Below are 14,889 nucleotides of genomic sequence, written 5' to 3' on the forward strand. Positions count from 1 at the left end.
AATAGTACATAAAAGAACTGTTCATACCATCCCAGGTGTCAAACATATCGGTGATGAAATAGTCTACGAAGGAGATCTGGGATTTGGGAATGCTGCAGGTGTTCCTGTCAAACACTGGCATCACCACCGGCAAGCCCTGTCTCTTCTCCTCATCCGTCTGAAGGGCAAAACACACACACACACACACACACACACACACAAAGAGATCACAGTTAAAAGATGGCAGCAAGGTGAACACTTGCTCATCTATATGCAAATCTAAAGCTAGAGTAAATGAGGTATTTTACTAAGTGAGACAATGAAAATGATCTAAACAGAAAAAAACAGACACATTGCTTTGCTCAGCTTTTAACCTCAATCATTCTAGTTTTTTAAAGCGCCGCTCTTTTAAAAAAATTGGGTAATTTCCTTTTACAATTATTTTACCATTTGCATTATTTTATCAAGTGAAATTCCTCTTTGTTACGCATCATTGGTTCTATATGAGGGCACGTGCCATACTCTACCTCAACTACTCCTTCAAGCGACCTTGGGTTTTTTGAAAGGTGCTATGTAAAACTAAGATATTATTATTGTTATTACTCAGGGCCTTGCCCTTTGCAGTCTCCTCTCAACCAAGTAAGTAGTCTATTTATCTTTTGATTTTCCCTGTCCTAAAGTACATTGTTGTCATGTATTTTATTATAATGTATTGTGTGTATATTGATACGAACAGATTGATTGATATCTGTATTATCAGCACTTTATGCCTTGGGACAATAAAGTTTATCTTATCTTATTAGATTTAGTTGCATTAGTGTAGTTTCCCACCACACCCACACACACACACACACTCTCTCTCACACACACACACACACACACACACACACACACACACACACACACACACACACACACACACACACACCTGTGCAAAGTATTCTTCTGAGATGCGTCCTGCCCACTCGATACACAGTTCGGTTGGTCTGCAGGGATTGGCCACGTCTGCACACTTGATCAACATTCTCTTTATGAGCAGACGGTTCTCTGGAGAGTTCCTGATGTTGGCCTCAGAGTCGCTGTTCGTGCTCTGGAGGAAAGACATTCATTCATAAGCATCTACACATACAAAAATCTAATCAAAATGTAAAAAAAATACACACACACACACACACACACACACACACACTTACACTTGTGCTGGTCTCTTCTATGGCGGCCATGGGCTTGTTGATGCTGTTGGCGAACTTGCTGACGTGCTCAAAGTGTCGGGTCATCTCCGTGGCCAGCACCATGTCAATGATGGACTGTCGCAGGTTCCGGAACTGATTCCTGTTTGGCAGTTAAAGGGAAAAGTAAAAATATGGATCTGTCTGATACTAATTATGTACTGTATGCCAAAGTATTATAACGTCACACACTATTCTATTTCTCCATGAACACAATGCAGCACTGTAAAACGAAAAAGTTAGAAAAAACTCAACATTTTTAGGCAGCTATCTTCACTAGATTTTTGAGTTTTGAGGCCACAACTTAAACTCTTACGTTTTAAGGAAAATGTATCTTTCATATGTATAAAACCTTAACATTTTGAGTTGAAAATTCCAAACATACCAACTTCATTTAGATAACATAAAGATAACAAACAAAACCAAGTCGGCCAAAATGTTGATTCAAATCTTAAACAGTGTTAAAACGGTCTTTAAATTTTTTTTTTGGCACAACGGTTACTTTTTGGAAGTCCAAGTAAGTAGAACTCAAAACTTGAAGTTACATTACATATGGACGATAGGTTATCGCAACAAAAAGATAATTAGTTGGCTAAAACATAGGCAGTTTTTCTCAAACATAAGAGTTTTAGTAGTAGCCTCAATTTTTTTTAAATCGAATAAAGACATTTCCCTTGAAAATGTGAGTTTATCTATTTCCCCCCGCCCCCATTTTTTACAGTAAGCATAGGTAAGCATTATAGGTAATTCAAAGCCTTTTACCTGTCTGTGTTCTTGAAGATATTGCTCTTGCTGTCTCGTACGGTGAGCTGAAAGGCGAGGGCAGCGTGGTGGCTCTCTAGCACGGCGGTGTCGTTGTAGAGGATGGCCAGTTCACTGCCTGCGTTACACAGGAAGGAGTTGGTCCGGCCCGGGTGATCCACGTCATGAACTGTAGCTGCTATCAGAGCCGCTACCTCATCCAGCTGGTCTAGACTGCTCTATGGGACAGCAGAGACACACACAGGGATGTTAGTACGCTTAACAATTTTCTGTGTGAACTGACACATACAGTTTTTATAATTTCTTTTAAGTCCTGCCTTAGAAATGTAACATACTGTATTTTTGCAGCATTTACTAAAAATCTCAAAAGTAAAACGCTAATGCTACTTTTTCAATTTTACAAACACACATACTTCTTGTATGTAATTTCTTTGTTAATGTCTTTGAAAATGAAAAGCATTCCCTGCGACTAAAATAGGTCACAGATTTATGGATGTTTGATTTATGAATGTTTGTTACATACAGTAGTAGTGTAGTGGCATCTCAAATTCAACCACATAAGAAGGAAGCTGCTGAAATGTCAGTGATTCCAAAATGATGCCTGCTTTGCTATTTTAACCTCAATATAACTTTTTTAATTAAATGACTTTTTGCACAATTTATTTCTTTTAAACATTTTCTTTGAATGTATATTTATAAGTATATGTTATATTTATGTTGCCAATGTTTTTTGTTGTTTTTACTATGCAAAAAATTCAAAAAATTACCCCAAGTGAAGGAGTTCAAGTACCTCGGGGTCTTGTTTGCGAGTGAGGGAACAATGGAGCGTGAGATTGGCCGGAGAATCGGAGCAGCAGGGGCGGTTTTGCACTCGCTTTACCGCACTGTTGTGACGAAAAGAGAGCTGAGTCGTAAGGCAAAGCTTTCGATCTACCGGTCGATCTTTGTTCCTACTCTCACCTATGGTCATGAGGGCTGGGCAATGACCGAAAGAACGAGATCGCGGGTACAAGCGGCCGAAATGGGCTTTCTCAGGAGGGTGGCTGGCATCTCCCTTAGAGATAGGGTGAGAAGCTCAGTCATTCGTGAGGAACTCGGGGCAGAGCCGCTCCTCCTTTGCATTGAAAGGAGCCAGTTGAGGTGGTTCGGGCATCTGGTAAGGATGCCCCCAGGGCGCCTCCCTAGGGAGGTGTTCCAGGAGCGTCCAGCTGGAAGGAGGCCTCGGGGAAGACCCAGGACTAGGTGGAGAGATTATATCTCCACGCTGGCCTGGGAACGCCTCGGGATCCCACAGTCAGAGCTGGTTGATGTGGCCCGGGAAAGAGAAGTTTGGGGTTCCCTGCTCAAGCTGCTGCCCCTGCGACCCGATTTCGAATAAGCGGTTGAAGATGAGAGACAATAAAACCATATGTGTTATTCGTTCTAACCTTGACTCTCTCTTTGCGTAGGAAGTATGCGGTGGCGTGCAGCACGTCTGCAGCGTGTGTGGAGTTGTGGTAGGAGTTGGATGCGTGGTAGCTGGCCTCCATCAGCTGCAGCCAGCAGCGCAGCACCGCCTCAGAGCAGTTCAGGAACTCACACACACCAAACGACGTGAAGACCTTCAGCCCCAGGTACGTCAGCGGTCTGCACAGGAGAAGATAAGGTATGAATGAACGGCACATGATTCAACGGGATACATTTTTTTTCTAAACTTTGTTATCCCTTATAAGAGTATTAGGGTCACAGGGAAGAAAAAATATTAGAAGTCAAAGTTTTTATTTTATTTTTTATAATATAATATAAAAAAATAAATATAAAAAAATTTAGAATAAAGTCTATATATAAATAAGTTTATACTTATTCCTAATCCTTTTCAGGCATATCATATCAATATATGTAATTTGTTTTATTTTTTCTCTTTGTGAAGTAATTTAAACATATTTTTTGTTTATTGTATTTTCATGCTTTTCATTTTGTTTTTGTATTGTTTTGATTTGTCTGAAATAAATTCAATCAATCAATCAATATATTTGGAGAATAAAGACACAATTTGTAGAATAAAGACTAAATACAATATTGAGAAGAAAAAAGAAAAAAATATTGTATATTGTATTTCGTATTTATTATCGAAATTTCGACTTGCATAATAATAATAAAAAAAAAAAGTCCATATATTTTCACCTCTTGTGTGTGGCGGCCTCCAGCTCCAGGATGTTGAACTCCCAGCGCTCCTCGTCGTTCAGCATCTCGGCGATGTGTTCAGGGACGTCATTCAGAGTGACCGGGAACGCCAACTGACTCTGGCTCATGTCTAACACACACACACACACACACACACACACACACACACACACACACACACACACACACACACACACACACACACACACACACACACACACACCAAGTACAGGTTAGATTTCACCATCAAAGGGGCAAACGGAGAAGAAGCTCTGAGTGTTACTTTATGGGTTAATAATATAAATAAATTAGCTTTACCAATTTCCTTTTGCTTTTTAATATCTATATACATGTCCGAAAATAACTCTTTAAGCTTCTCGGGTTGTAAATGTAGTTCCTTTGAGGCGGCGAGATGGTGTGTGATAAGATTGTTTAAAGAATTGCATTAGACTAAAAGTAGCTGCAGTTCTCAGAATAGGACATTGTTTTCAACTTGTACCAAGACACGTTTCTTGGAAAATGGACTCTTGATGTAGATATTCTTCTCAGTTAACTGAAGTGCTCTTGTTACTTTAATCACTATAATGGTGCTTACATAATACACTTAGATGAAAGAATTTGCACTTGAGAAAGCTCTTGAGTACAGTGGGATGCTTTCATAGCAACAGTAACCATGTTTAACTTGAAATCTATTAATAGGATTCATTGAAGGCTTGTGCTATGTTACATAATACCTGTAATGATTGGGACGTGTTAAAAATCCTTCACAATAACTCACAGTAGTTTTTACACGTCTTATTCATCTTTTAGAGCAAGATAGTGCTGCCAATGTACATATATGCATGGGCCGGCGTTAAAGGGATATTATATTTTTCTAACTGTTTCAAATGCTAATTTTATTTAAGGTTTTTTAAGGTTCACTTACAGTTTGTAAGTTCAGTGCAGTTGCCAGTTAAGTTTTTTTTTCTATGTCCTCATTCTCACTCTTTCCTTGTGTCTGTTTAGTTCTGGTATAAAGAAGGCCATTCCTATATTTCTGTCGATCAAGAATCAGAGCAATAAAAACGTTTCTGTGAATGACCCAAAATACAAGAAAACATTTATTTTTATTCTCATAAGTAAACCTAGTTTGGAAAAATCTGTTAATCACTTTATGATCATTTATAAGTTCTTTAAAACTTACTTTTGCAGAAGACATATTCATTCCCGGAAAGTCTCCGCAGCCCATCCTGAAGAGCAAAAAAAAACAATAGAATATACAGTAGTTCAATTAATCATAGAAAAACTTTGTCTAAAGCCACTAGTAACACATATCTCACCTATTTCTATAAACCTTTATTTTTTGCACAACACAAAACTTTATAAATGGAAAAATGTATTATACTGGTGTTATGCTGACAAACCCCATAAAAAGACAAAAAGCAATAATGTGTCAGGCTGGCTGTAATACTTTCCAACTACTCTACCTGTGACCCTACACCCCCACACCCATTTGATTCCTCTGAAGATGAAAATCTGAAATAATAGCTCAAAAATATAGAATTGTATTTTTCAAGGAAAAGCTCAGTAATTTCCCAAAATAGCTGAATACTGTAGTTTTAAGCAAACATTACTAAAACTGTGTATTAACACCAGTTATTTTTCTGCACACACACAGTTATGGACAGGTATCGCTGACTCAACCTTTAAAACTTAATAAATGAATTTTCATTTGAGCTTTTCATGGGGTTTTTAGGCAATAAGAACAGTAAAATAAGTAAAAAAAAATGCCCGGAATAAGTTTGTATACAAAGTTGGAGGTTTCTACAGTCAACTGATAGATATGATTTCAGACAGACATCTGTGTGTAGTGACTCATCTCACAGTTGGTCATATTCAACACATAACCAAAAGAATGAAATAAACACAGACTCTGTTGGCACTCTTGATTTGATTTTTCAAAGCCAAAAGTTTTTTTGTTTCAACTAGAATGCATGTTCAGTTTCAATGCATGAGGTCAGAAATGTTTTACAATGTGATAAAAAAAGGACTTCTAAAGATTTCTAACCGCTCCTTATAAAGAGTTTCAAGCATGTTTACAAACGGATGAACTCAAAGGCACACTGTAAAAAATGGAAAAGTTAGGGAAACTAAAAATCAAAAAAAATTCAAGAAGAATTAGAAGGAAAACATTTCAGCCAACGTATTATCTTTTGTTGAGATAACTTATCATTCTTATGTAATGACAATGTATCACATTTTGAGTTTTGTCCAAAGGGGGTGCAAGAATTAACACAAACTGAAGTTCCTCTGTGCACCTTTAAACATAGATATGCAGTTCCCATAACACTGTGGCAGGTACTCACACTCATGAGCCCCCCCACCAGGTCGTTGGTGTGGGGGTCGTCCTCTTTGGAGGCCAGCTGAGGGGAGTAGAGCTCCGTGGTCCTCAGGATCTCCAACACGCGATCCAGCGCCTCGGCAACCGTCACCGGGCTGCTCTCCTGGGCCGCGTTTATGATGTTTATTACCTGAGGGAAGATATATAGATATAGATCATTAATAAGAAATAAATAATACATTGAATATAAATTCATTTTGCTGCAAAACAGACTTGGCGTATACAGACAGGGTACCCCAAGGGATGTCCAAGTTGAATTTAAGACTTTTTAGTACCTTAGTACTTTTTGTAATGCCAATTAAATAATTGTAATGCCAACTATATGCCAGGCTATACTGGTAAAGGTAGGAAGCATATAATGGGAAATCTGTATACATTTTTAACGGTAGAGTCAGCGAAAAAATCACTGTGTGTGCGCTGAAGACAAAACAACATGTTAATACACAGCCTAGGCCTCTGTGAACAGGCATGTTGTTAGCTTCTGTGGGTCCCCTTTGTTTACATAACCTTTTTTTACGTCCCAGTTTACAGAGCCTAGGCCTAAAATGTCAATATTTTTTAATGCTTTTAAGACATCGTGGGTACCGTGCACAGAACACATACACATAGAGCTCTATGCAGGGGAACGCTGTAACAGAGCGCTCCTTTCTTAGTGCGTTTGTCACAGAGAAGTGCATGTGATTCTGCAGAAATCTCATCTGGGACAAAACGGCTAAAAACAGACACATAGCGCGTCACAGGAACAGCTGTAGGAGGGAGAGTGAGACAGTGTAACTTACTGTACACTGTGTATTACATTAAGAAACAACTCATATCCGGCCCACAGCTTGACCTGTATTTACCATAGTCAAAGCAGCTTGACGTCATCAACAGTTTCTTTAACTGTCATGTACTGTACACACACAGTCCACTGATTGTGATAACATTAACTAAGTCACTCTGTGGATCATTGAATCATGTTTGCTGTAAACATTCTTAAGAAATTCAGCTTCCCAGAATGCACACATTCCATTCCAAGAATCTACTAAGTAAAGCTGAATATTTAGTTCCAGTTCAAAACATGTTTTCTCCCCTTTAATTTCCTTTCACTTTTAAAGCTATAGTGCGTAACTTTTTCTTATAAATGAATGTGGGTTAAACGGATGTGATCAGCCAACATGATGTTAAATGTTAATCTTGATGTATTTTCTTTCTTTTTACTATTTATTAAATGCAATTTCCAATGTCTAATTTTGATGTTTTTTATGCCCCTGTAAAGCCATCTGAATTGCCTTGTGTCTGAATTGTGCTATAGAAATAAACTTGCTTTGCTTTGCTTTGCCTTGCCTTGCCTTGCCTTGCCTTGCCTTGCCTTGCCTTGCCTTGCCTTGCCTTGCCTTGCCTTGCCTTGCCTGAGTGCTTAGATCAAAATACCTTGGTGATCGGAGCTTCGATTGTCATGGAGTGAATCCTGGCGACAGAGGAATATCTTCGATTCTGTAAACTGGGAGCTGCAAATGAGAAAACAATGATTTCATGTTTCACGCTCGACAGACATACCTGTAAATAGCAGCAACTGTGTCAAAGTGTGTCGAGAAGGGAGGTGCGTGATGTCATCAGCCCGAGACATCACGCCTCAGGATCTCTTCAGTTTCAAGTACCAACCGTAACACCGTCTGACTCATTCTCCATCTCTCCACTATCTCTCCAACAGTCTTTTCAATTATACAGTACTACTGCTTTTACTTCCACCATTCCCTGCAAATCTGCCCAACAACAACTACTATTGCCCAATGAATTCAAACAAATTCTCATCAAAGATTTTAACAATGAGTCTCACCGTCACTGCCGCGAGAGCTGAGTGATCTGGCATCAATTGAGTCTTTCCTCCTGTCGCGGTGACGTAGAGAGTGGCACTCTGTGGAGGGGAGAGATGGACAGTGTGTTGAGACTGATGGGCACATTGTTATATGGGCTATAACCTCATTTCAACAGAATCAAGATGTCCTCTAAGCTTGATGTACAGTATATAGCATTAAGAGCTCAGGGACCGAGCCGAGTTATTGTTCAATGTGCTGAGTCTTCCTTACGACAACAGCGAAGATGCACTGTTTCGTTTGTGTTTTATTAAGTTTTTTTCTCACAGCCTAATACTTTTCTGTAGTTAGCATCCATGTTTGTATATTTTTTTTTATTTTTTATAATTTATAATATTTGGTCAGTTTCATAAAAATATAAGCTGTGTTTTGGTAACTTTACCTGACTGAGAATGCTCCCCACTGCATCTCTCCTCTTTGTTCATCTTGTGGACCTGATGAGAAGAGAGCAGAAGTTTATTAAATGTGTTGGGGCCGTGAACAACTAACAGACGTACCATACGAATATATACAGATATTTCTTTCATTTAATTTAACCTTTATTGAGGCGTGACCCACATTTACAATCATCCTGTTCACAATAATATATTTTTCATGCAGGTGACATTGTGTCCACTACATCCTGTATGTCACGTTGAGGTTATTGTAGATTTATCAGTATGTAGAATCTCTAATCCGAATGGATAAGATGTTCAGATCAGACTGACTTGCTCCACCTTTACATCTTGCTGACTATGCAGCATGCGCATTAGGTCGTGATGAATGTGTGCATCCAAACACCTTGTTTATTTATTCGATTTTAACTACTTGAAGCTCCCATCACCAAATGTAACTGTGACATTTAGAGAAATATTTGTCAATTACGTTTCATGTTACACTCTCACACAATCTCACACAATCTCTTTCTCAACCACACACACACACACACACACACACACACACACACACACACACACACACACACACACACACACACACACACACACACACACACAAACACACACACACCCACACACACACTTTCTCAAAATGTCTAAGTCGCTTGCTCTCAGGTCTCCAGTGCGTCCCATTCTAAGTAAATAGGATTAGGAACAGTATAAACACTTCTAATGACATACAAGGTTGCCAGATTTAGCTGGCTACATCTTAATGGGCTTCTTGGGCTGCAAAGTACAAACAGACATGTATAAAAAAAAAAATAATAATTCAAACATTGAACATTTGAATTGACTTAGTTGAGTGAGTGCTATAGCTGGGAAATAGTTGTGATTATGATGGTCCTTAATTGAGAGGCAAAGACAAACAAACGTGACCCTCAACCAGTATATGCCTCGACAAATACTGCCGCTAACTAAACAACACAATGAAATGGAAACCGTGGTCGCCAGCCAAACGTTCCGGGTGGTAAAAAGATGTGGAGTAAAGTAGTGTGGTTTTAAGTGCTCAGAGGAAAATGTCCTAAGAGAGGATACGCTATCAGATCAGCACTATCCTGAGAGGACCTGGCTGGGGTCGGCTTGTCAGAATGGATAATAGTGTGTACAGTGAGTAGTATGCAGCAAATGTATACAGTAGAAGTATAATTTTTTTAAGCCCTGGTCAATTTTGAGATGTATGCCTATTTTGCTTCCATACATGTATTATTTTATACTAGTATAAATGAAAGGTTTATTTTCCTAAGCCTTTTCTCTTTTCGTCTGTATATTTCTCCTTTACAGCCGTCTTTAAAGGGCCATTATGTCAACATTAGTTTTTTTGAAATACTCTGAAACTCCTTAAGCAATTACATAAATTGAACTTTCCATAATCATTCCAAAACCTGTTCTGTAAAAACGTTGGACTCTAATGTGTTATCAAAAGAAAAATATAATATTTTTTACCTCTGGCTTTGTCCAACATCAAGATTTTTGTCGCGGACAATTAGTTAAATGTTTGGTCAAATTTGCATATTTGATCAAACATTTCAGAAAAAAATCCAATAAACAAAAGAATTGTTTTAATGTGAGTAAACAACTGGCAAACTTTTATGATGATATCTATAAGTTTAAAATGGTACCCTATTCACCTGCAGTCTTGCCTTAAAATGATCAATACTAAACGTTTCTTCATACATTGCATCCATTCTATAATGCACTAAAAAGAGGACACCCTGTCCCTGATAAGACCATTCAGTTTGACACTGCACAATCTTCCAGTTGTGGTGTGGAATATTCCATGGTCTTCAGGGAATGGGATCAGTCGCTGCCATGCCTAAGAATTCCCAAATCCCTAAAAACTGGAATGAATGCCATTCTGGCTTTAGCAGGCACATGCCAACGGCTGACTCACCTTATGCACACACACACACACACACACACACACACACACACACACACACACACACACACACACACACACACACATATATATATACATGATGAAAGCAAGCATTGAGCTAAAGCTAGTCTCTGTGCAGCTTTGCTTGGGGTATAAATAGCCCTGGCGCCTGGTTGCTAGCGCGGGGGATCCTGCTGCTTAGCCGTAGCTTAGCATAGTATGACGTTATAGGTTTAGAAGCCAGCTGAGAGCCGCAACACACCTGCTTCAGAAAGTAAAGTGTGCATCATGGGCCTATTGTGCACACATGCCTCGCTTAAATATTTAAAGCATCTGGAAACCTGGTCTAAAATAGTAAAAAATCAATATCAAATGTGGGTGTCTCATAAGCTTTGACAAAAATCTGATTGAAACTTAGTTAAAGAAACAGTTTTCATACTGTCTAGACTGCGGTCTCCATGGCAACCATCACTGTTTTTATAGAACATTCGGGCAGAGAACTGCCGTGATTGGTTCAAAATACACATTGTGTAATCAGAACCAGAGCAAAGCCCGCCTTATCCAAACCACATTCCGTCAAAGTTTATCAAACTTCAATGACAATATCTTTCATTTGGAATGATAAATAAGCCTCACTCTTTTCCGATGCTTACTTTCATGCCACTAACTCCACAAATTACGTAGTTCGTAGGATTGTGTGGATTTGGGTTTACAGGGGGCTTTACAGCTGACACTTGAAGCCTGCAGTTCATTTTGAAGTATTTATGTAAAACTAAACTGCCAGCAGAATTTTTCAATTTCAATTTGAATTTCTCCGTCATTCTTCCATCGAGCCTGATTGGGTCAAGATGTGCTGTAGTGTATTCGGACTGTTGACGGACAGACATTTGATCCGAGAAAACTGGGCTTATGAGTTGAAGGCTTTAGTAAATTCAATTTCGTAGCAGCATTGTTTTCTTTCCAAGCAGCTGCAAGTTAGCTACGGATTTATCATTTTGAGCCTGTAAATCAGGCACTGTTAGTTACGGGCTTGGCTTATATAGTGCAGACAAAGAATGGTTAGTTCAGGTTAGCATTTTTTTCCTCAGCTATTTAGATGAGTCAATCAGATCAAGATCTTTTGGCACTGCACGATTCTTACTAAAATGTGAACCATGGTCTGCCTCCTTCCTCATATGATTCTTGTTTTTCTTTTCAACCAAAATCTTATTGCACCCTTGGACACTCAGAATGGACAGAATGCTATCTTTATATAGTACGAATGAACAAAACCTGAAAGTTTTGTTCATTTTGCAAGTTTTTGGTGTAATAAATGAAATTTTCACTTTACTCACCTGATTGTTGTTATCAGCATGCGGTCTCTTGATGGCTACAAAATGACGAATTTTCCTGTTGGAAGCGAAATGCAAGTCTGTCAGTGCAGTCGTATCATTTCTCATATCTTTGAAATATATGGTGAACACTATTTGGTGGATTAGACTTACCCTCCTTGACCAATGACAGGTGTTATCTTCACGTGTTGTTGTATACTGTCACCGGACTTCTTTCTGGCGTAGTAAATGCCCTGCCATTCCTTTATAGACAGAAAAATCACATTTAGGCAATGATACAGTATGATGTAATTTAATTTTTTTAATACATTTTTTAATCAATTAAAGGTGAAGCCAAATAACTTTCAGTTTGTGTTAATTATTGCACCCACTTTGGACAAAAGTACAAGGACACAAATTCTTACGAATAAGCAAAGAAAAATTAAAAGGGATCTTCGGCAAGATATACGCAACTAATAAAAAACTCAGATAATGTAGTTCATTTTACATAATGGTAGATGTTTATCCAGAGACGTGCAACTTACTTTTCCTTTCTTGATACAGGTGTTGATGGAGTCCAGCAGGTCGGCTCGATTCTTGTCGCTCTTGGGAAGTTCAGTCATCTCTTTCCCGATCAGCTCTCCCTTGTGGTAACCCATCATACGCTCAAATGCCGGGTTCACATACTGGGAGGGTAGAAACAAGGATGATGTCAGAGTCTAGTCATATTCTAAGTTTGTATTATTGTTGAGAAATCCCATCGGTTTATAATTATATTACAAAGTATAATAATTGACACAATTATGTACATTGCACATGGAGTCACACATGCGGTTTTTAAATTAATTTGAAATAGATTTTTTACTTTTTTATTATTTTTTATTATTTTATTTTATTGAACCTTTATTCATACAGGACAGGTACTCTCATTGAGACACAGTGTGGTATGTCTCATATTGATTTGAGACCTAAAATAACATTCTTGTCATATAAAGTAGAAGATATTCCTTCGGACTCCGTTTCATCCCTACCTGTATCATATGATCCTCACTGGTGATCTCCACGGCCTCTTGACAATGTTCCAGAGCAGTGAAGACAGAGTTACAAGCCCTGCACAGGAAAATACAGCAGCTCAGGATTAGTGACCATGTGTCTATGTGTATGTATGATTGTATTGTTAGTGTGTCATTAAAGGTCACCTATTATGCAAAACGCACTTTTTCATGATTTTTCAACATTACTATGGATCCCTGCCTGGTGTGAGCCTACCTCAACCTGTGATAAGTATAGCCCCAGATACCACTGAATGTAAACAGCTGGGCTTTTTGGAAAAGCAGGGTATAAAGAGACAGGTTCCTAAACAAAGGGGTTTCAGACAGAGGCTGAAAAGAGGAGATTTAGAAAGGGCACTGTGCGAAATATAAAGTTTTTTTTGGACACTAAACCATGAAAAAAGATTCTAGTAGAAACCATAATTACAATTCTGTACCTGAAAATGAGCACTATATGTGACCTTTAAAGTGTTTTTTTTTTCTTATTTCCTCCATACCTGAGTTTGAACTGGCAGCGCACCTCTCCGTGTTCAATCTGGATGAGCTCATTGTAGCAGGCCGTCACGCTGCTGTTCTCCACAAACCTCTGGAAAACCAAACCAGATTAAGATGAGTTTGAAGGAGTAGGAGAGAGAGCAGAGTGAAGAATGTAATATTATAGAGTCAGGATTGCTGACAATAAGTGCCTGGGTAACACTTTTCAAAAAAGGCACATTAATTAACTGTGAGTTAATGCTTAGTTAATGCTTATTAATCATTAACTAACTGTTAATGTTCAGTTATTAATGGTTAGTTAATGCTGAGTTAAGCATTAACAAAGCATACTGGTAAGTTAGATATTGCTAATTAAGTGTTAACTGAGCATTTGTTAACCATTAGTAAAGTTAAGTTAATGCGTATTAAGCTTTGACTAAGAATGAACTAACAGTTAATTAATGTACCCTTATTGTAAAGTGTTACCAGGGCCTCTTTCAAATCTGGCAACATGCTGCTATTTAAGTGACTAGAGCCTCTTAAGGGATTCACAATAAAAAACATCTATCACAGACAAGGAAAACACATTGAGTGAATTCTAAACAGATCTTAGCGTACTCTGCTAAACCCAGCACAGAGGAGAGGGAGCACCGATGGCTCGTCCTGGTCCGCAGGTCTGTAGGATGACAGAAAATAAACAATACAATCAAGTCTTCAGAAAACATACTTGTATCTTCATTCTTCACCTATTTGTAAAACTATGTTGTTTAAAGGTGCATTGTGTAGTCATTTGTATTTTGGCATCTTCTAGTGGTGATAGTTCTAGATTGAAACGCTCCGTGTCTACCCCTCCTGTTCGGGGAAAATGTATCTGACATCTAGATTATTTGCTTTTTTAAAGAAATACATAATAAGTGATATATTTCCAAATGTGCATTTTTATTCAAACATTTCTGAAAAGATTTGTAAAACAAAAAATAATTGTTTTAATGTAAGTAATCAACCGGCAAAGTTTCATGATATATCTACAGGTTACATTTTTCATCTCGCCTAAAGCTATACTAAACAATGCTCAACTTTCAAACTTATCATAAATAATGAATTATTTTTCAGTTTCGCTGATAATTGCTACAGATAAAGACTTCAGATGAGGCAAAATCACACAAAAAATCGTAAAACTCATACTTACTTTTGTGGCACAACGGCTAGAATAACTGTGTTTTCGGCCGGCTTTGTGGCGCGTATCAACCTGTGAATTTAAACAGACCCGGATTAGAAAGTGTGTGGGACTTTCGAAATGAGTTCACTCCATTCACACTTTGGGCTCATGATAAATGGCTTGGACTCAGGTATACAGAGTAAACATGT

At 38.3% G+C, this 14,889-nt stretch overlaps 1 protein-coding gene across 1 annotated transcript in view; it reads right to left on the reverse strand.

Annotated features, from left to right (window-relative positions):
* pde8b (phosphodiesterase 8B) overlaps positions 1 to 14,889 on the reverse strand; it is a gene marked incomplete at both ends in the record, with an annotated part of 36,926 nt that overhangs the window by 2,934 nt on the left and 19,103 nt on the right. The window contains 18 exons of the mRNA XM_080046581.1: positions 28 to 157; positions 908 to 1,037; positions 1,141 to 1,311; positions 1,971 to 2,188; positions 3,398 to 3,596; positions 4,134 to 4,263; positions 5,317 to 5,362; positions 6,479 to 6,643; positions 7,927 to 8,003; positions 8,333 to 8,410; positions 8,752 to 8,803; positions 12,020 to 12,074; positions 12,170 to 12,258; positions 12,541 to 12,681; positions 13,027 to 13,105; positions 13,545 to 13,633; positions 14,140 to 14,197; positions 14,711 to 14,770. Coding sequence (XP_079902707.1) covers positions 28 to 157; positions 908 to 1,037; positions 1,141 to 1,311; positions 1,971 to 2,188; positions 3,398 to 3,596; positions 4,134 to 4,263; positions 5,317 to 5,362; positions 6,479 to 6,643; positions 7,927 to 8,003; positions 8,333 to 8,410; positions 8,752 to 8,803; positions 12,020 to 12,074; positions 12,170 to 12,258; positions 12,541 to 12,681; positions 13,027 to 13,105; positions 13,545 to 13,633; positions 14,140 to 14,197; positions 14,711 to 14,770 — 1,967 coding nt within the window. The remainder of the gene's footprint in view (positions 1 to 27; positions 158 to 907; positions 1,038 to 1,140; positions 1,312 to 1,970; positions 2,189 to 3,397; positions 3,597 to 4,133; positions 4,264 to 5,316; positions 5,363 to 6,478; positions 6,644 to 7,926; positions 8,004 to 8,332; positions 8,411 to 8,751; positions 8,804 to 12,019; positions 12,075 to 12,169; positions 12,259 to 12,540; positions 12,682 to 13,026; positions 13,106 to 13,544; positions 13,634 to 14,139; positions 14,198 to 14,710; positions 14,771 to 14,889) is intronic.

Source organism: Ammodytes marinus, assembly GCF_949987685.1.
Source record: "Ammodytes marinus genome assembly, chromosome: 18".
Lineage (NCBI taxonomy): Eukaryota > Metazoa > Chordata > Actinopteri > Uranoscopiformes > Ammodytidae > Ammodytes > Ammodytes marinus.